This window comes from Mastigoproctus giganteus, chromosome 5, assembly GCF_048544385.1.
Source record: "Mastigoproctus giganteus isolate SK-2022 chromosome 5, ASM4854438v1, whole genome shotgun sequence".
NCBI classification, from domain to species: Eukaryota; Metazoa; Arthropoda; class Arachnida; order Uropygi; family Thelyphonidae; genus Mastigoproctus; species Mastigoproctus giganteus.
In genome coordinates, this window is record NC_143579.1 from 56164115 (window position 1) to 56184857 (window position 20743).

At 35.6% G+C, this 20743-nt stretch overlaps 1 protein-coding gene across 1 annotated transcript in view; it reads right to left on the reverse strand.

Annotated features, from left to right (window-relative positions):
* Positions 1–20743, reverse strand: part of LOC150085411 (attractin-like protein 1) — a 310470-nt gene that overhangs the window by 254408 nt on the left and 35319 nt on the right. Inside the window, exon 4 of the mRNA XM_090374560.1 lies at positions 2239–2414. Within this exon, the coding sequence (XP_090230686.1) occupies positions 2239–2414 (176 nt within the window). The remainder of the gene's footprint in view (positions 1–2238; positions 2415–20743) is intronic.

Sequence of the window (20743 nt, forward strand, 5' to 3'; positions counted from 1 at the left end):
TGACTGGAAAAGCCAATTCCAGAAATTTTGGGATATCAAACAAATAAAGGAGGCTACCTCTACGTGCAGCTGGAATGGGCAAGCAAGTGCAAATGTCTTATTATGGGTGACTTTAATCTGTCCTAGATTGACTGGAATAAGTGGACAGGAAACTTACCAGTGGGAAATTTTTTTTTAATAAACGATGTTTATTATTTGTACCAGCATGTTAGGGAAAAAATTAGGGGGTGAGAATATTCTTGATCTCATCATTACTAACAAATCAGATGACATTACAGGGTGAAAAGTACAGAAACCATTGTCAGGAAGTGATTATTCAATCATCAGTTGGAAGGTGAAGAAAGATGTTGCAGTAGTTAAAGGTAAAGGTTTTAATTTCGGAAGAGGAGAGTGACAGTTTAAGGTGCTATATGACATCTATGAATTAAGTGGATTGCTGTGGGAGGGCGAATACATTTGAATTATGGATTACTTTTAAAGCAAAAATCACAGAAGCCATGAACACATACACACCATTAATAAAATGTTGCAGGAGGATGCTGAAATGGATGACTGTAGAGCTGGCTGGTCAAATAGAACAGAAAAAGATAGCAGGATAGTTACAAAGCAATGAATAGTACTGAAGCCTATTAAAGTTAGGGAGGCCAAGGTTGTGGAGGAGAAAGCATTGGCTAAGAGGGCAAAGAATTTGGATAAAGTTAGGGAGGCCAAGGTTGTGGAGGAGAGGAGAAAGCATTGGCTAAGAGGGCAAAGAATTTGGATGAAATTTTCATGTATGTGAATACAACAACAAAGAAAGCTAATCAAATCGGACCCATGTGCACTGGGTGTGGGAAAGTCAGATAACCCAGCTGATGTTGTGGATGAATTGAATAGGTACTTTGCATTGGTCTTTACTGTTGTTATTTGGTTTTTAGGAGCATTAGCAACTAAGGCCATATTGCTTTTCTTAAGACAATGTCTTAAGGCACATGTCTACCAATTTTAACACCAGATTTAGGAATGCACTGCATTTCAACTACGTTTGTGCCTTGCATTCTCACCAACAATTAGAGAACATGGCAAGTTCTCAAAAATCAGAACCTTCATCAACATGCTGCTGCCAACCCACACTTTGTTTCTTCCATCACTACTGGTGACAAATCTTGGGTATATGGCTATGAGACAGAAGCAAAGGCTCAATCCTCTCAATGCAAAACTGTCTTCTCCAGGGTCCAATAAAGCTAGATAATTTGAAACAAATATGAAGATTAGGTTATTGTATATTTTGGCTCACAGTGCATTGTTCATTATGAATTTGTCCTGAGTGGTCAAACAGTGAACCAGAAATACTACAAAACAGTTCCTTAGTGATTGCCTGGTACTGTTTAGGAATATCAAATGGAAAAGCAAGGTTCAAGAAATTGTTGCTTGCATCATGCCAATGCTCCTGCATACTCTGCAATTTCCATTCAAGAACTTCTTGCAAAAGCACTCCATCACTATGGTCCATATCTTCCATACTTACTGCATATCTTCCATACTTACTGCATTAGCCCTTGTGATTTTTATTTTTATTTTTATTTTTTTTTCAAAGGTACTCCCCATGAAAAGTACTCCCCACACAAGACCTATTAGCAATTCCAAGAGATGTCTATTGGTAATACTTTCAGAAGCTGCAGAAAGGTTGGAATCAGTGTATACAGTATCAAAATGACTATGGATTGATCATCTCATAAGGTGATCCATCCAAATTGCCAACCAGCTTCATTTCCCAAATATTAGTTCAGTCTCTAAACTTTCTGATCATCAGTCGTGTGCAAGCGCACATACACAGATACAACATACAAATACATACAGAGAGATATATTTTATCTATTATTTTTTTTTTTTTTGGAAAGCAGTTGTGAGGTACAGCACAACTACTAAACAAAAATAGTTAGGAGAACAGTCCCACAGCAACTTAAAGGTGCTTTCATGCATTTACACTAGGAAAATGATAACATTTCATTTCAAAACTTAGATTAAAACATCCTCTATAGTTAGGAAGATAGAAAAAGTTTGTCATTATCCTCAAAATCAACAATTTTTGCACAAAGATTCTATCTGTGTAATACTTGAGTTGTCCCATGCAACCACTGCAGAGTTAAGAGAAGGTTTAAGACATTGACAGGTTAAAAAACATTAAAAATTATTTCGTGTAATAGTGATAAACAACTTGCTATATAAGCAACTTAGAAGAAACAAATATTCAGTCACCTTTATATCCTGAATTACAAATACACATATGTTGCTCCCTGTCACAGTAGCCATTAATGCAGTTATGTGGACATATAAGAGTATCACAGGCTTCTCCAGTCCATTCTGCCCAACATGTGCATATGCCATCTACACATGGTCCATGATTTGAGCAATTTTTTGGGCAGCTGTTGAAGCTAAAGAAAATTTAACATATAAACGGTGAAATGTTTCATGAATTATATTTAAAAAAATTTTCCTATTTGTGTGTCCAAATAAAAAAATAATGAATATTAACACAAGTAAACACAATGAAAAACAAAATCAATGTAAAAAATTGTAGCTGTCTTTTATTCTTAGAAATGATAAGAAAAAAGGTACAGTAGCCATTATAATTAAGTATAATTTTATATATACTTTTAAATATAGGATAACAATACAATAATAATAACAGCTAGTAAGAAAATGACTGTGGAACAGCTTCTACTCACTGTGGCCAAGTAACTCACTGTGTTCTTTTATTCACTAAAAAAGAACAAAATCCTTGTAATGGACTTTGATCTCTCAAGTTTCAATGATTGAAATGAATTAGTACAGTATTGATGAAATTCAGTACTAATTCAGCACCGATTTCATCACTCATTGATGAAGTGAACTTCATCAATTTCATCAATCACTGATGAAGTTTATTTCATTGTATAGGTAGGTATCCATAAAGTCTGGAATTAACTGGATTTTATTTTAAAACATTATCTTTTTCTTTTTGTTGCCAGTTTGTTTTGGCAATACATAAAAATTATGTAGTTAAGCTTACAACAGTGCACAAAAATTATCCTGTTGTGTAAAGGCGAAGGATCGACACAAAGAAACAGCAGGTAAGTTTAATAACAATCAACTGGGGGAGGAAGAATCAATTATCCTTTTTTTAATCTTTTTTTTTTTTTAATGAAACCCCCAAAAACAAAAGGTATTAGAACCTATAGTACTTAGTACCATGAGTTGAAAGCTGAGAAGATGAAAGACGATACTTGTTGACATTAGACGTAAATTTCTGTAGATTGTAATTTTCAGATGTGTAGAGGAAGGTTGTTCCAGAAAATGGAAGTTGAAGGAATAAATGAGGAAGGAAAAAAGTTGTTTCTGTGAGTTTGAAGTTGGACAGAAAGTGGATGCTGTCTGGTTGAGGCATGTGTTCAGACCATTTTGGAAAAGACAGAAGGGAATACAGAAGCCAATTCAGAAGAACAGCATCCATGGAAGTATCTACAGAAACCTCCATGGATGCCACCTATGCATTCAGCAGAAACAGAATATCAATGAGACAGAGTGGAGAGACTTTGTAAGAGATGGTTCATTAATTAACCTAGCTGTCCACTTTTGATTGTTTGTTATTTAGTTTTTAAGAGCATTAGCAACTAATGCCATATTGCTCCGGGGATATGTGGTGGTCATTCCCTGACCTTTCCGCATCCTCCGTATTTGGTGGTCATGGGCTCGAACCCCGGTCTAATCAAGGAGCGTGTGCTACGCACTGCTGCTCCTACCCACTTGGCTAGTCCACTGTTGAATGGAATCTAGAAGCCTGAGAGAAGTTATGGGGGCCACCATCCCAGATGGGGGAATAATATTCCACGGTAGGACAGATTTGAGATTTGTACAGAGTGAGTAGCTGTTTAAAAGAAAAGTAACACCAAGAGCTAAAGAGAGAAACCCCAGTTTTCTAGATGCAGAAGAAGCATTATTTATGATGTGCTTATACCAAAAGAGGGAGATTAGAAGTCAGGGTAATTCCAAATACAGATACGAGTGTCACTGAAGATAAGCGTAGGAGCAGAAGAATCCTTTTTGTGAGATGACAGGACTGAGTTTTAGAAGGATTGAAATTAAGTTATCTTTGCCCCATTGGAGAATTACCTAGAGATCAGCATCTAAGGAATGGATAATCACATTCACAGTGGATAATCAAGAAGTTAAGGCTGTTTGTGCAGGGAAAGGTTTCTCAAATTGGAAGGTAGAATGCACTGTGCTATCATCAGTAAAACTATGGATAAGATTTTCTAGTCAATGGAAGAAGGTCCTTAATATACAAGAGGAAAAGAGTGGGAGAAAGAACTGAACTTTGAGGAATACCAGCATTAGTGGAGAAGTTACAAAACAGAGAGAGAATCTGAATACCCAATTACCAAAAATGGTTGACAATCCATAAGATGAAAGCTTATTTGGAAGACCTTTATGCCAAACATGATTGACATAAAGGTCTTCCAAATAAGCCAAACATGTTAAACATGATTGGCCTTTGAAATGTCAAGAGCAATTGCTTGAGTTTCGCAACATTTCCATTAAATTTGTCCATAGTTAGGTAACATAAGCCAATATATCACCAGCAGATAGACACTGACAGAATCCGCACTGGCTATCTTGATCAGATGGAAGGTTTTGAAATAGTTTAGGTGTTGGTAGTTAATGCATGTCTCCATTACTTTAGAAAGGGTAAAGATAAGTTCAATGGAATGATAATTGGATAGGAGGAATTTGCATTGAATAGGAGGAATTCCTTTTTAGGAACTAGCTGGATAAGAGTAAATTTCCAAGCAGAAGGAAAAACACCAGTGAAATAAAAAGTGTAAAAAGGCAACAAAGAACGGTCTTACCTTCATCAGCAGATGTGCACCAAAACTAGGAAATAAAGATCCATTTCATTAATTTGTTTATCCTGTAACTAGAAGTTTTGTTTCTTCTTGTTCTTCATTAACTCTTCCACCAGAAGCAATATGTCTTTAGAAACACAACTCTTTATGCTACAAGTTTTTTTATGAATTGCACTTTTGGAATCACTAATATCTCCTTGGTAACCTATAATACTACAATTTTTTTTTTTTTTTTTAAGAATTTACATTTTGCTTTTATATTAACAATCAGTTTGTAACCACTCAAATCAATCTGGATTCACATATGTGTTGATCCATGTAAAAGTAAATTGAATTTACTCAATTTATTCCTACATGGATCTCTGATGGTTTCCTCAAACAGTTATCTGTAATAAAAATATGAATTATAAATCAATGAATAGGTCTCTCAGAAGTCAGAATTTTTTTAGAAAAACAAATCTCAAAGTTGCCACATGTACTCATAAGTGAACCTTTGATGAAAATGGATGATTGCGTAACATATAAAAGACCAATATTAAGCTCTTTAATGCAAGGAGCAATCAATAAGTACAGTCAGACCTCTATATAACGAAATCAATTATTCACTTAAAAATATTCATTAAACAGAAATTTCGTTATAGAGAAATATGACCTTTTCAGCAATAAAAAATACTGTCAACATTCAGAAATATAGTAAAAGATGAGAAATAAATCAGATATAAGTGAGAATGAATAAATTTTCTAACATTTTAAACAATTAATTTATTAATACAAACATATTAAGAAATGACTAAGTAACACAGTACTTCTACAACACGGTACTTATATAACACGGTTCGAGAATTGCGGAAAACCTCGCATGACACAGTATTTTTAAGCTTTTGTGTGGGGAAAATCATGCTATTATGTTGGATGTAATTTTTCAACATTTCCATTCTTTTTGTGAATCACCACTGTTCTCGTTATGCAAAAAAAAAAAAAAAACATGGGAAATCCCTGTATTTTATTTTGTTGGGAAATCTGCATGTTAGTTTCTGTGCTATTGAACTTATGCGAGTTTGAGACCATAAAAATTTGACTTTGAAGCATGCAGTTCGTGACTATTTAGGTTATTTTGGTTTTCATTTGATCGTTTATAAATTTTGTCGGGTATGTATTACTAAACTTTGTTCTTAAGAACCGTATTGGAATAATTTCTTTGTTGTGAATTAAATTCCAGCCCAAAATTATGCCTAAGGAAAGTAAAAAAGCACTGCTTAAAAGAAACTATTTTTCTAAAATCAAAGATAGAAATTCTGGAATGTTTTAAAAAAGGGGAAAGGTATCATATGTTGCAAAAAGTTTAAATTTAAATGAAGAAACAATCCAGATCATAAAGATAAAGAAAAAAAAACAAAAAAAAAAACAGAAAATTAGAACTGCTGTTGCTGCAAGATCTTTTATTTTCGCAAATATGACCACTCCTCCCCGAGCACCAATAATTGAGAAAATGGAAAAAGCACTCAGTATTTGGATATTACTATTTTTAATTAAAATGAAGTTTCCGATAGTTATAAAAAAAAATAATTAAAAAAAAGGTGTATTTTTGTTAGCTTTTGGAACATAACCCCTTTTTGTACTGATTCTTAATCCAGTATAACACGGTTTTGCACTACACGAGATTTTATAGGAATCTAACTACAGCGGTATATGAGGGTTACCTGTATTTCGTAAAATATTTGGTTATTTTTTGTTGTACACTGGATTTTACTGTACAGCGTCCATAAAAACATTAAACGCTCAAATATATATATTTTTGGCTCATTTTCTTCACATTGATGGCCTCAATGCAAAGTTTCAAATGCTGCCAACATTGACGTTTGGTAGGTTTAATATTGCCCTCGTTTTCGTCCAGGTCATTGCTGATATTGTCACTCATTCTTTGAATACTCTCTAAAATGTTGGAGTCACTCAGATATTCAGCTACTGTGACATCATTATCAACTCCTAAAAATCAGTCAAGAACAATTTCTCCACTAATCAAATCTCTCACTTGGAGTTCTTCCCAAGATTGCTCAATATTTTCTAGTAGTTCATCCCTCTCATTGTTAATTGGCATATTAGCAAAACCTGCTTTTACAAAACAATTCTTAATCGTTATTTCCATCACATCTTGACTGCACACTTTTGCCAACTCTGATATGCACATCCGCAAATCTATAACAGAATCTTCAGGTTGGCTGGTTTCTATTTTCTGTATAATTTTTTTCAGATTCACCTTCGGTAGCGCATTTTCAAATTCTTGGTCCACTGGTTGCAGTTTAGACGAGGCATTCAGAGGGAAGAAAACAAGCTTCACACCTGTAAGTTTTGAAATTACAGAGTAAACGTAGGCAGGACAGTTGTCGACAATCAACGTGGCTTTTCTGTTTTCTTTTGTCATCTTTCTATCGAAATTTAAAATCCACTATTCAAAATTTTCATTTGTCATCCAAGCTTCTTTTGTTGTAATTGCAGTCCAACTCCAACGACTTTACTCCTTTGAAACATCGGGGTTGTTTACTTTTGCCTATTATCAAAAGCTTCAGTTTTTCATTACTAGCCATATCTGCACTAACCAAGACTGTAATTCTCTCCTTACTATTTTACCACCTAAACATTTATCACATTTAAAAGTCAGTGTCCTGTTTGGCTGAATATTTAAAAAATACACCTGTTTCATCAACATTGAACATTTCTTTGGGCTTGTAGTCCATAATTTTTTTTCACTGTTTCTCCCCAATGGATACAGTCTTCGATTACAACTCCACTTTCAACAGAAATAACTTTTTCGAGTAAGCCACGGCACTTTTTAAATTTGTCCAGCCAACTAGAACTGGCTTAGAATGTTTTATGCCCCAGAAAAGATGCATACTCCATAGCCTTTTCTTTTATTAGTGGCCCTGATCTGATATCAGCATGTTTTGGTCTCGAATCAACTTCATCCATTTAAAAATGGCTTCATTTACATATAATAATCATACAAGCATAATTTCGCACGCTTCCGACTGGGTTTCCACAAACAGTTTGAGAATCAAAACACAGTTTTTCAGAATGGTTGATACACTACTGGCAGAGATACCAAATTTTAAAGCTTTTTTTTTTTTTTTTTTTCTCTCTTTACGCCCGATTCTACACAAATATGCCTTAATCTTTGCCAATGGCTGTGAATACCTACACAGCAATTAACCAACGTGACTTCTCGGTACAGTAGAGGTTTTGGTTGTATAGGTTTTACAGGCAACAGTAAATTGTGGAATGTTTTAGCTCTTAATTCGAGCTCTTAAGAATTAATCCCTTTAGCTTTTAAAAGCTAAAGGGATTAAATCTTAATCCTTTTAGTTTTAATTCATGCTTTCTACAGCATCAGCTCTATTGCCTAAAGGCCAGAGGTGCGAACAATGCATACCCAAGTTTCTCTAAATTATTAGTTCGTTATACGGAAATTTTCTTCATTATACGGAAACTATTTTCAATGTAATGACCAAGGGGAAATCAAAAAAATTCACTATATGGAAGTTTGTTAAAGAGAAGTCCGACTGTATTTACCCTCACCTAAAAATATTTGAGTTAGGGATTTGATATTATCTATATACATACACAGTACTAAGCCTTATAAATTAATGTATATTAATTTGTTTTTCTAGATCCACCAGTTACTGAGCTAGATGTATAAATACAGAGGCAGATGGTAAGCTGGAGAAGGTTGAGGTCCAATCTGTTATAAAATTTTCAGAATGATTGGCACACTATCAACCATTCCGAAATGATTGATACACTTTCAATGAATGGTTTATACACTATCAACCATTCATTTTTTTTGCAAAACAAATCCATGAGGAGGTGAAAGCGATATATGGGGAGGATGGCCTATCATATAAGACTATAAAATTTGGAAAAGCCAGTTCAGGTGTGGGCAAAAATGTGCACAATGACCAAAGAGAAGGAAGACGCATTACAACCATAGAATGTCTTTGTGGCTGTAGTGGAACAGTTAATTCTTAAAGACAGATGCAACTATAAATTTTATTTCAAGTGAAGTGGATGTTAGCCAGGTCTGTTTGTCATAATGCATGAGTTCCTACACATCTAAGGTGGCAGCCTGATGCATTCTGAGATTGTTTACACCTCCTCAAAAAGCTCCACAGGAAAGAGTGTTCCACAAAATTGTTGGAGCTTTGTATAAAGAATGTTGATTTTTTTTTGACTGAATTGTGATGATGGATGAATGCCAGGTACATCACTATGACCCAGAAACAAAACAATGGAACATTCATCTTCACCAACTGCCAAAAAAGGTCATATTTTCAGTCTTTTGGGACTCTAATAAAAGGTATTATTCTTACAGATTCCCTCCCAAAGGGCAGCATCAGGGAGTACTACAGAAACCTCCTTGGAAAGTTAAGAGACTATCAAGTAGAAGAGACATGGGAAGCTAATCAAAGGTAACCACCTCCTAGCTTTTAATGCTCCTGCTCATAACTGCTCTCATAGAGGATTTCGCAATCAGGTGTTAATTTGAAAATCTGCAGCACCCATCTTTTTCTCCCACCTTTTCACCTTCAAACTACTTCCTCTTTCCTAAAATGAAGGAACCATTATGTGGTCACAGATTTCAGACCAATCAAGAGGTAATTAATGAAGTGGAAGCCTAGTTTTCTGCTCAAAGTCAGGAGTTCTATTCAAGAGATCTGAAAGAGCTTACACAGATTGGAAAAATGTGTAACTCTTGAAGGTAGCTACATCAAAAAGGATGAATTTTCCAGCTAAGATTTAAACCCCTAACTCAGATATTTCTAGGTGAATGTAAATACTTACCAACTGCCACTTGTAGCTGAGAAGAGACCAAAGTGCCTTTTCCGCTACTTGAAAAAGTAACCAGGAGCCTGAAAAGACTCTCTTTGTGACCATTAACAATAGTGGATATATAAATTACCTTGCTGATGAAGTTGCATACCTACTACTCTTCTACTTATCACATTCCTTTAAGAAATAATCATGGAAGTATCAAAATTTTATTGGATTTCATCCTACAAACATTATTGCTATTTAATTGTAAAGGAGTATTTTTAGTCAGAATCAGACTGGGGGGGGGGGGGGGGGGAAGAGAACCAACATTATTACCAATTTCAAATTCATATCTGTTAATGAAATTTTACATTTATCTCAATCACTTTTCACAAGGTAAAAAGTATTGCTTGCACACATGTGTACTTCACATATGACAACAGTTTTTAATCCAAAAGATCAGAGTTGAGGAAATTTATCTTTCTGTAAGTACAAATGAAAATCTTGTGGTTTGGTCTCAAAAATTTGATTCAAGTGGGCATCATAATGCAGATAAATTCCGATTGTGAATTTCCTGGTGCTTTCTCACAAATCCATCTTTAAAATTAATGATACTTCTATTTTTGTATTTGCAAAGTCCTTAAACTGTTAATCAAACTCTTCTCAGAATAAAAAAATGTGTCTGCCATAATCTTGAATAAGTCAGCATAAAATGTTTTTAGAGATTTAAGTTACAGCAAGTGAATAAAGTTGAGCAGATTTTCACACAATCAAGTATTAATTTGGAATGTATTGATGTTGAGAGACATCTCTACAATAAACTTTTTTTTTCTTGCTTTCCAACTGGAAGAGAATTTAAGTAGCTTGTCATGTCTACAACAACAGGATCATTTACTCACAATTCATCATTCTTTGAAATTTTGCTCTTTACTTCAGAAATAAGATCCTTTTTGATAAATTAAAAAATTTTTGCAAAAATAAATGGAACTTTGATCATATTATTTCATTAGTATCATATTATTGGAAGAGACAAAGTGAATATTTTGTTCTTTGTCTCTTCCAATAATCCAATATTATCACAATGGTTAAGACCACATCAATAAATAAAATTCAGTTGAAACTAAATTTTATACAGTGATGTACTAAGTCATTTACCTTTAAGCTTTTAGTACATGAAGTTTTTTTTTGGATGCTGAAAAAAAAAAAGTATCCACTGCATACAAATTCTGCCACCTATTTTTTTTATTTTTTATTTTGCTTTAATACCATTGTTTATACAAATCACAGAATGTGCAGTATCACTCACTAATACAATCATGTTTTTCAAGTAATTTGCATTTGCCAGCAATTTATATGTTGCCAATTTGGGAACATATATCAACACCTGTTCTTCCTTTCATAAGGACAAGTTCTCAATATTCCTGGAATAATCTGAAGTTGTTAACACATTAAATAAAACAAGTTATACAATATCTTTAAGGTCTGCTCTCATCAACTGCAGGCAAATGATAAAAAACCTCTACATTTTTCTTTAAGAGAATACTGAACATTTCCTCCACCTGCCACCAATTCACTGACATGATCAGCTGTTGCTCCTTTTCGGGGGAAAAAAATTGTTGTATTCAATATACATTCCTGCCATCTATGAAAATTATACTATTTTAGCACTTGCCCTCTATTATAAGTGAAGCATGCAATTTTTCTCCCAGTGCACTAAAAAAAAATACATATCTTCCTATTTCTCTTGAGATACATGTCCCTCATCTTTTAATTTCATCTTCACATTCAGCACTGATATGGATCATGAATTTTCACAAAACAAAATACACCATGGCCTTTTTGGCCACAAATAGCTACATTGAAATGTACCCAGTGGTGAGCTACAGTGGGTTCGCGAGAGCCATTGTTATTTTTTTTTTAATTTGCGAGCCCATTGTTGAGACGATCATTTATTTTACAAATGAAATCCTGAATGCAATTATTGAATATCCAGAGCCGAAACTACGGTGTGGCAAGGGGGGGGGGGGCCCATTCCCAGCATTTTAAAATTGCTTCATTTTTGATTTAATTAGTTGGACCTCTGTTTAATGAACTTCTTTATAGCGAATTTTTTTTATTCCCCCTTGGTAATTACATTTAAAATAGTTTCTGTTGAACGTTACATGGAAAGAAAATTTCTATGTAACGAACGGATTAGGAGAGATAACTTTGTATGCATTGTTCTCACCTCTGGCCTTTAGGCAATTTAGATAATTAGAAAGTGCGAATTAAGGGTGAAAGTGATTACCGTTTGACAATGTGACAATGTTAGTGGTGTCCGTAAAACCTACGCAGTCACATACTGAGAAGTCACGCTAGTCAATATGATTTCCATAGTCAGTCAGAGAATTAAGAAGATTCCGACACGGATAATAGCCCCTGGTCAACCTATGTTGTGGTTCTCCTTTACTCGGACAAACGGGCATATGTTTTTCGGAGAAGTGAGTGATCCACACCTTCCAGTTAATTTCTCCTGTCTATGATTCCATGATCACAGTAACTGAATATGCGTTTGATTCCGACATTTTGCACTGTATTCAAAGAACTAGTGATACTAGCAATGTAGAGGGGGGGGGATTGAGGCAACTAAGATATATAAACTTTACGAAGATGAAATGTTGGCAGATTTTGAAACTTTGTAGAGCCTTTCACTGTGTAGAAAATGTTCTAAAATATAATGGCATACAGGCAATAATTAAAAAAAAAAAAAAAAAACTATATCACCAATCTCCAAAAAACTAGTGCAAATTAAGGATGATTGCTAAAGAACTTGATGTGGAAACTATAAAGATCGGTCGTGTGTTTGGGACACGATGAGCAGCTTTTAGCTTGTGGACGGCAATTGTGGGTTGGAAGAATTCCCGCTTTGTGCAAACATTTTGAATCAGAAGTTAAATATTCCGGATTATTAAATCGACCTTTAAATTTGGAATTTCTTAACAATTTAGCAGTAATGATCGACATCCTGGAAGAGCTCTCTTCCCTATCAGAAGCTTTACAGAATCACAATGGTAAAAGCACATAAATTAATTATTCGAACTATCAGTGCTATTGCTAATTTGAAAATTGAGAGCATGTTGAAGTGGAAAGAATTTGAAGGAATCAAAATCGAAAGTAAAAAAATTACCTTGTGACAAGTTATTAAATGCATTGTGTTATCCTTAAATGATAAGTTATTAATGCAACAGGGCAATTTTAAATTAAATAAAGAAAATAACGATACCATTGAAAGAAATTTTAAACTTATGCTATCCAAAATCGTGGAATGTGAAAGAACTTTCGTCTCAGTGACAAGAGGGTGAAAACCCAATAAGAAATTTGTTTTCTGATAAAATATGAAATAAAAATTAATGATTTTAGAGATTTTGTCGAAGGCGGTTTATCTTTAAAATCAGTGAAATTACCTTTTCAATTAAGAAAGCCAGAAAGTATCTTTGAAACCATTGCGATTAGCAGTGCTGAAGCTGAGTGAGCTTTCAGCGTAATCAATAATATTGTGACAATTAAACACATTGCAGATTATGATGACCATACATCTAAATGGAAAACCATTGCTACAATTTGATCTGGATCGTTACATCAAATCATTCCTCTGTAATCATCCCTCAGCTATTGAGCAAAGCAGAAGATTGACAAGAAATATTAATAAAGAAGTAAATTGGCAATTTTTAGAATAAATTTTTCTTGAATATTTGTGAAATATATTTTTTTCATGTAATCTGTGATTTTTGTGTACTTTTTCTAGTGTTTGTTTTTTATGTAATATTTGTTTTTATATAGTGGAATGTTTGGTGATAGTTTTTATGTTATTTGTGATATGGGAAATATTTCATGTTATTTTTTATTCTCAATATTAAAATTTTATCATGAAAAAAATGTATCCAACAGTGGCATAGCTATCATGTAGGCAGGCAAGGCAATTGCCTCCTGGGTAAAGTGCCTGCCTGGCAACCTAAAGGTCGCGGGTTCGAATCCCACCTCGGGCTTGGATCAAAGTACTGCAAAAACCTTGGGAGGTGCACTATGGCCACAGAAGCCGATGCGCCAACAACTACCAAAAAAAAAAAAAAAAAGCAATTGCCTCCGGGCCCGGCGTCTTTGGCTGTCTCCTGTTTTTGCAATTTTCATTAATTAAGTAGGGGCCCGAATTTGCTCTTTGCCTCCGGGCCTGAAAAAGGATAGCTACGCTACTGGTATCCATTATATTTCCCTAGTTGTTAAAAAAAAAGACGAATAAAAAAGTTGCGCATGTGTCGAGCATGTGCAGTAGATGGTTTATGTGAAACATCCTTCGCGTTTCTTTTAGGTATTTTGATTTGTATATATCGATTACGAAATAAAAGAGCTTTCTTATTGTAAATATTTTATTGATCATTCACAGATTTTCATAATTTCTGGAAGGCAAGATACAATGGATTTATGATAACTAAAGTAAGAGATGTATACTTGTGAGTGCAATGTATCTAAATAGCTATATAAAATAACACTGATTGATGTACCGATCTTGTAGTTGAAGTGACATAAGCAGCTGTTAGGGGCACTAACAATGGAATGTAACGAAAATGCGAGACAAAAAAATAAATTATTGACAAATATTTGTATTGTTGCAATCATACTTATTGCAGTAGTAACTTCAGGAAGCATGATTGCGACATCATAGTATTCAAAAATTCTAAAAAGTTAGAACTCCAGACACTGTCATATCCAGTTATTATCGTAAGGCGAAGCATGACGACCAGGTTTTTAAGTTTTTTTTTTTTTTTTTTATATAGACCTAGGAACGTTTTACACATTCACTTATATGCATGCTTAAGGGGGTAATAAGTCGCATCTGTCCCCCCCCCCTAAATCCGCCACTGACTCAAGATATCATACCAGTCACGAAAAATGCATCACGCGATCTAATCACACTACAAGTAGGGCGAGCGTGCGAAGCGCCTCTAGTGGAAGCTGCGGATGATGTAATTTCCGTGACCAATCAAATTTACTCGATAGAAAGTCGGAAAAACTGCGAGCCCATTGTTAAAATATTCACAGCTAATCACTGAATGTACCCAACAGTTATGTTGTTAGAATAAAGATTTCTTATATATATCTCGTGTATTTTTCTACACAGATGCAAAGACAGAAAGTGTTTTAAATTTTTTTCCCTTTACTGCTTGGGTATATGACACACTTATGAGTCTTAGAATACTCATTCATTTTTCAAAAGAAAAATAGAGTATATTTCATTGGCTATTAATTGGTATTAGTAGAGGCACATGATAAAAGAAAGCAAGCTCATACAGCATTGACCAAAAAAAACCAAACAAATAAAAAAAAAAAACTTGCAATTTCACCTATTCATCCCATCCAAGAGCTTGTCTAGTTCTTCCTTCAAATTATTCAAACTATCCATTTCCACAACACTAGATGGAAATTTGTTCCAGCAAATAACCGCCTGGTGGCTAAAGGCAAACTTTTGCACATCTATTCTGAAACCATCCTTCCTCAACTTCAATTTATGCCTCCTCACGTGTGTAGTCTGAACAACCCCACGAGCATTGAGCTTGCTCAATCCATTCAAAGCCTTGTATACCTCAATTAGATTGCCTCGCAAGTGCCTAGTCTCTGCATGCTGAAATTTGCAGAACTGAAGCCTTTCTTGGTAAGACACCCCCTTTGTTCCACTCACAAATCTTGTTGTCTGCTCCAGCAGCTCTACATTCTTCCTAACATGAGTCCCCCAGACCTGTATGCAGTTCTCAAGATGCGGCCTCATCATTGCCTTATTCAATGGGATAATTACCTCCTTTTCCCTACTAGTAAAGTTCCTGTATATCATTGACAAGATCCCATGATCTGTCCTGGCAGTTTGTCTGCACTGCTCAGAGCACTTCATATCAATCTGCACAACTACCCCAGGTTCTTTTCATTTTTCACTAACCTGAATGTAGTATCAAATCAAATTAACATACCACCACAATTGGTATGTTAATTTGGGATTACTACTATCCGTATGTACTAGTTTGCATTTGTCAATACTTAAACATTAAGCCCAATATACATTCATCAGTATCTTTAATAAAATGCAGAAAACAACAATGGGCCCAGCACTGAACCCTGGGATTCCACTGGTAACATTAGTCCATGAAGAGCAGTGCCCACTGATAACAACTCTGTCTTCTTCCACTCAACCATCCCCTTATCCATAGCAGTAACTTGCCCTTAATGCACACTGCTTCAATTGGTACAGCAGTCTATTATGTGCAACAGTATCAAAAGCATTCCATCCAAGTATATGATACGAGGGTGGTTCAATAAAGAATCGCAGAGCTGTAATTCAGTATCTGTTCTTGAAGGGGAAATCTCCTAAAGAAATCCACGAAGAGATGACTGCTGTATATAAGGATGAAGCCCCATCCTATGGCATTGTGAAGCACTGGCATAGACAGTTTAGGTGTGGTCGGACATCGGTAGAAGCTGAGCCCATTCCAGGTCGTCCCCATGCAGCCATTGATGACAGCACGATCAGAAAAGTGGAGTCATTAATCATGGAAGATCACCGGATATCTGTGCATGAATTGTCCCAGGAGGCGAAGATTAATGTGGGCTCTGTTGAAACAGTCCTTCATGAATAACTCAATTTAAGGAAATTGAGTGCAAGATGTATTCCCCGATTATTGAGTGATTTTCAGAAGGCTGATCGACAACAGAAATCACAAAAGTTGTTAGCCTTGTGGCAAAAAAATGAGGAAGACTTTTTCTCTCCTCTCGTCTATTCACTCAGGATGAAAGTTGGATACACCATTTCGACCCTGAAAGTAAAAAGCAGTCCATGTAATGGCGACATCACAGTTTCCCACCTCCCAAGAAGGCAAGGGTCTAAGCATCAGCAGGAAAGGTCTTGCTGACAGTGTTTTGGGATGAGAAAGACGTAATAATGACTGATTACCTGCCGAAAGGTAGAACAATTACAGGTGCCTATTATGCCAACTTACTCACAAAATTATGGGAGAAAATCAAAACATGCAGGCATGGCATGCTGTCCAAAGGTGTGAGAATGCTTCAAGACAATGCCCCAGTTCACATTTCTGAAACTGCAACAACACAAGCGGCCACTTGTGGATATGAAATACTGCCCCATCCAGCCTACTCACCCGATCTTGCACCATTGGATTTCTTGTTTCCTTCGCTCAAATCATTTCTTCGGGGGCCCCGCTTCCATGACGATGAGACACTCATTTCTGCAACAGAGTCATGGTTCAAAGACCAGCCTCACCACTTCTACAAAAACAGTATCCGTAGCCTCATCCATTGATGGGGAAAATGTGTAAATCTGCACTGTGGCTATGTAGAAAAGGACTAAAACCTGTGCCAAGAATCAACAGGCTAGCACCTCTGACAATTCTGCAGCTGGGTCAGGGCAATTCTTTAGTGAATCACCCTCATATCAATATTATTTTTTTGCATCCATTTCTTTTGTTACTGCATCATAGTATCCAATGAAATTGGTCAGATAAGATCGCCCCTTGACAAACCCATGCTATGACTGAATAATAACTGCAATCCTGTCTAGACGGTCCTAAAATATTTCTTTAATCAGTGACTCCATTATTTTCCCTGGAACAGAAAATAAGTCAACAGGTATGTAATTGCTCATGTCACTCTTTGATCCCCTTTTTGAATTGGGGATAGATTCGCACATCTCCAGTCCATGAATCTTTCCCTGAATACAAGAATGCTCTCATAATTATGACTAAAGGTTTGCTTAGCCCCTGTGCTGCCTCCCTAAATGTAACTATATAGATCTCATCCATACCAGGTGCTTTTCTTACATTAACTTTGGCAATTTCTCTTCCACTTTCCTCTCAATTATTACAAATTCATTTAGCTTCCTGGCAGAGTTTGATAGACTTCTGATATACACTCCCTTATAGAGTTCCTCCTGCATAAATGTAGATGCAAAATACTTATTCAGCTTGTAAGCAACCTGAGCAGAATGAACAAATGAACTATCAACATCAAGTGAACCAAAGTGATTCATCCCCTTCCTTCTAGTATTTATGTAAGAAAAGAAGCATTTGATATTTTTCTTACACGGTTCCCCACCTCCCACTAGTCTGCAATCTGCCTTAGCTTGCCTAACATTCTTGGACAGTTGATTGCAGACTAGTTTATATCTAGTGTAGGCTTCTGTATCACCAGATAATTTATATGCATCCCATGCATTTTTCTTCTCTGCAATGAGTCTCATTAGTTTATCTGACATCCATTTAGGTCTAAGCCTTGAACAGTATTTCATAGTTGGTAAGCCTAGGAGCTTCTAAGATTATTTCCTTGCATGCTTTCCATTTAGAATTTCTGAAGGTAATATCATCACTTGTTCCCGCTGTATAGAATTTAAAGCCTGTCTGAGACCACTGTAGTCACCTTTATGAAAGTAAAAACATTTTCCTTTACCTTTAATGGTAGTTACATCTTTAAGTAAATCCCACATCAATACACTGTGATCACTGCCACCTAGTGGTTCTTTTATCTGCAGATTCTTAATGTATGAATAATCACTGCTGATCATCAAATCAAGAGTATTAATCCTTCTGGTTGCCTCTCAAACATGCTGTTGTATAAAATAGTCATCCAATAAATCTACAGTCTTGTTATTGTGTGAGTGACCAACCCAGAAGTTCCAGTCAATATCCAGAAAGTTAAAATCCCCCATTAAAAGACATTCTGATTTACTGGTCCACTCTATTTCTGTTTAACGATAGAGTTGCTCAGCGTACTCATCAGAGTTATCAGGCCAATTATTATTATTATTATTATTATTATTGGCCATATGGTACAAGGAAGCCTAAGGCTTATGCTGCACCAGCCAAAAAAAAAAAAAAATCCCAAGTTACCCCCTGAGAGAGAGAGAGAGAGAGAGAGAGAGAGAGAGAGAGAGAGAGAGAGAGAGAGAGAGAGAGAGAGAGAGAGAGAAGTAGAAAGGAATCACCAAGAAAGAGAAGAATAACACACTTCTACTCTAATAATTTTTCTTTCTCAGTGCTTATATTATACCAAACTGATTCAACACTGAACTGCCCACCCACATCAACTGGATGCACTGCTTTACATTTTATGTTTCTTAACTACGAGCATAATCCCCTCTCATCCTTCCTGTCCTTTGTGTACATTGTACTCCCCATGTCTCTGATATCTCCCCATTGTCTACATTTGATGACTTCACAAGCAGTTGAAATTCATCAAATTTATTTACTATGCCTTAGTATTGGTGTACATGCAAGTATACATGCACCTGTTCTCACTCTTAGTTACTCTTAACACAGCCCATGTATTTACCTGTTCCATGATGACTCACTGCAGGCATTGAAATCCCCAGCACTTTGCTTTCCAGGCTGCTGCACATTTTAATAGAAACAGTGAAAGAATCACTTTCACTTCTGCCTGTGGCTACTGTCAACTTATTAATCCACGTATCCCCCCCCCCTAAGTTAGCAGTTTTCCAACCCATCTAATTCTGTCTCCATAGCATCAGCAAATATTCTTGCACCCTTTGTATTTAAGTGTATCCCATCCCTATAGAAGCAGTCTCTTCTGTTAAATGAGAGAAATTCTCATTTAACAGAAGAGAAAATGAGAAAAATTCTACCCAATGAGCCTTGCACAATCTCTCCAGGGCCAAAGTGACTGACAAGGCTCTCATCATATACTCCTCCTATCATGTCCAGGCAGAATCGCAATAACTTTCAAATTCAACCCTAACTTGCAACTTTTCTTCAACATTACTCTGTATTTTTAAGTCAGCAGATTTCCTACTATAATGTTATTACTGATAACATATACAACAACATCACCTTTTATGCCATTAAAAGATGATATATGCCCTACAACATCATCTAATTTTGCCTCTGGTTGACATACCCTGGTCCTATTCCACCTATCCTTGCACATTTCTTGTTTCCTTAACAATAGAGTCACTGACAATAACTACCTTCTGTGCAATCAGTGAACTCTGCCTTGGGGATTGCCACCATCTTGCCTGATGCACAAGTGTGAGCTCTGGCACTGAGTTGGATAGCTGATAGCTTGATGGGCTCACCATTTCAATTCCTTTGAAGGCAAATACTATTCTTCAAGTTCTCATAAACGCTCATCAGTATGCTGAGTTAGCACCTAATTTCCCTTGGCTCTATCAAGTCCTGTTCCAGAAAGGTCTGCAAACATAACACAAACTGAACATTTTGTTAGGCTGTGATTTGTATGAGAATCGTCCCTTTCAGTTCTCCCCGAGCCATGGCACTCCCACTACTTTGTGCCCATTGCTTTACTGCTCTAGTCTGTGAAATGATTTCCATTAAATACAATTTAATTAATTAACAATGAAAATGAATCAATTTAATTTAATTTATTGACAATACTTCACTAAACAAATAGGTTCCTATATACACATATTATGCTATCAATTTTACATTATACCTTACGCTATCAAGTTCAAGTTATATGTTAAGCTATACTGTTATATTCACAGTTTTAAATTAATTATATTCTTACTAAAAGTAAAATTTCTTAGCTAAAAATATAAAATAAATATATGCCGAACTATGTGATTAGAGCCAGTGAGTTGTATTGCTGTTAAATAATATACAAGTTTGTCAAGAAAAGATGAAACAGCTTTGACTGCCAAGATTTTTTGATGCATTGCACTGGCAGCTTATTAACATTAAACACATAAGGCATAGTATTTTATTATTCATGCAAAAACATATTCAATATGTGATCCCGGTGCATCCAAGACTATTCACAGACAGTGAGCAAATGCTTGTAACTACAGACTGTTTTTCAGAGATATCTTCCACACCATCTGTGATTTTGACTTTCAGTTCTTCAACAGTATATAGTATCCTTCAGGAATCTCCAGAGGAAATTAGAAGGATCCAGACCTGGCTAATATGGTGGCCAAGATAATACAATCCCATATCATCCAAGATATCAATCAGAGATGGCACTATCGTCAGATTGTTGCATTTTTATTATTTTGTATGGAAACA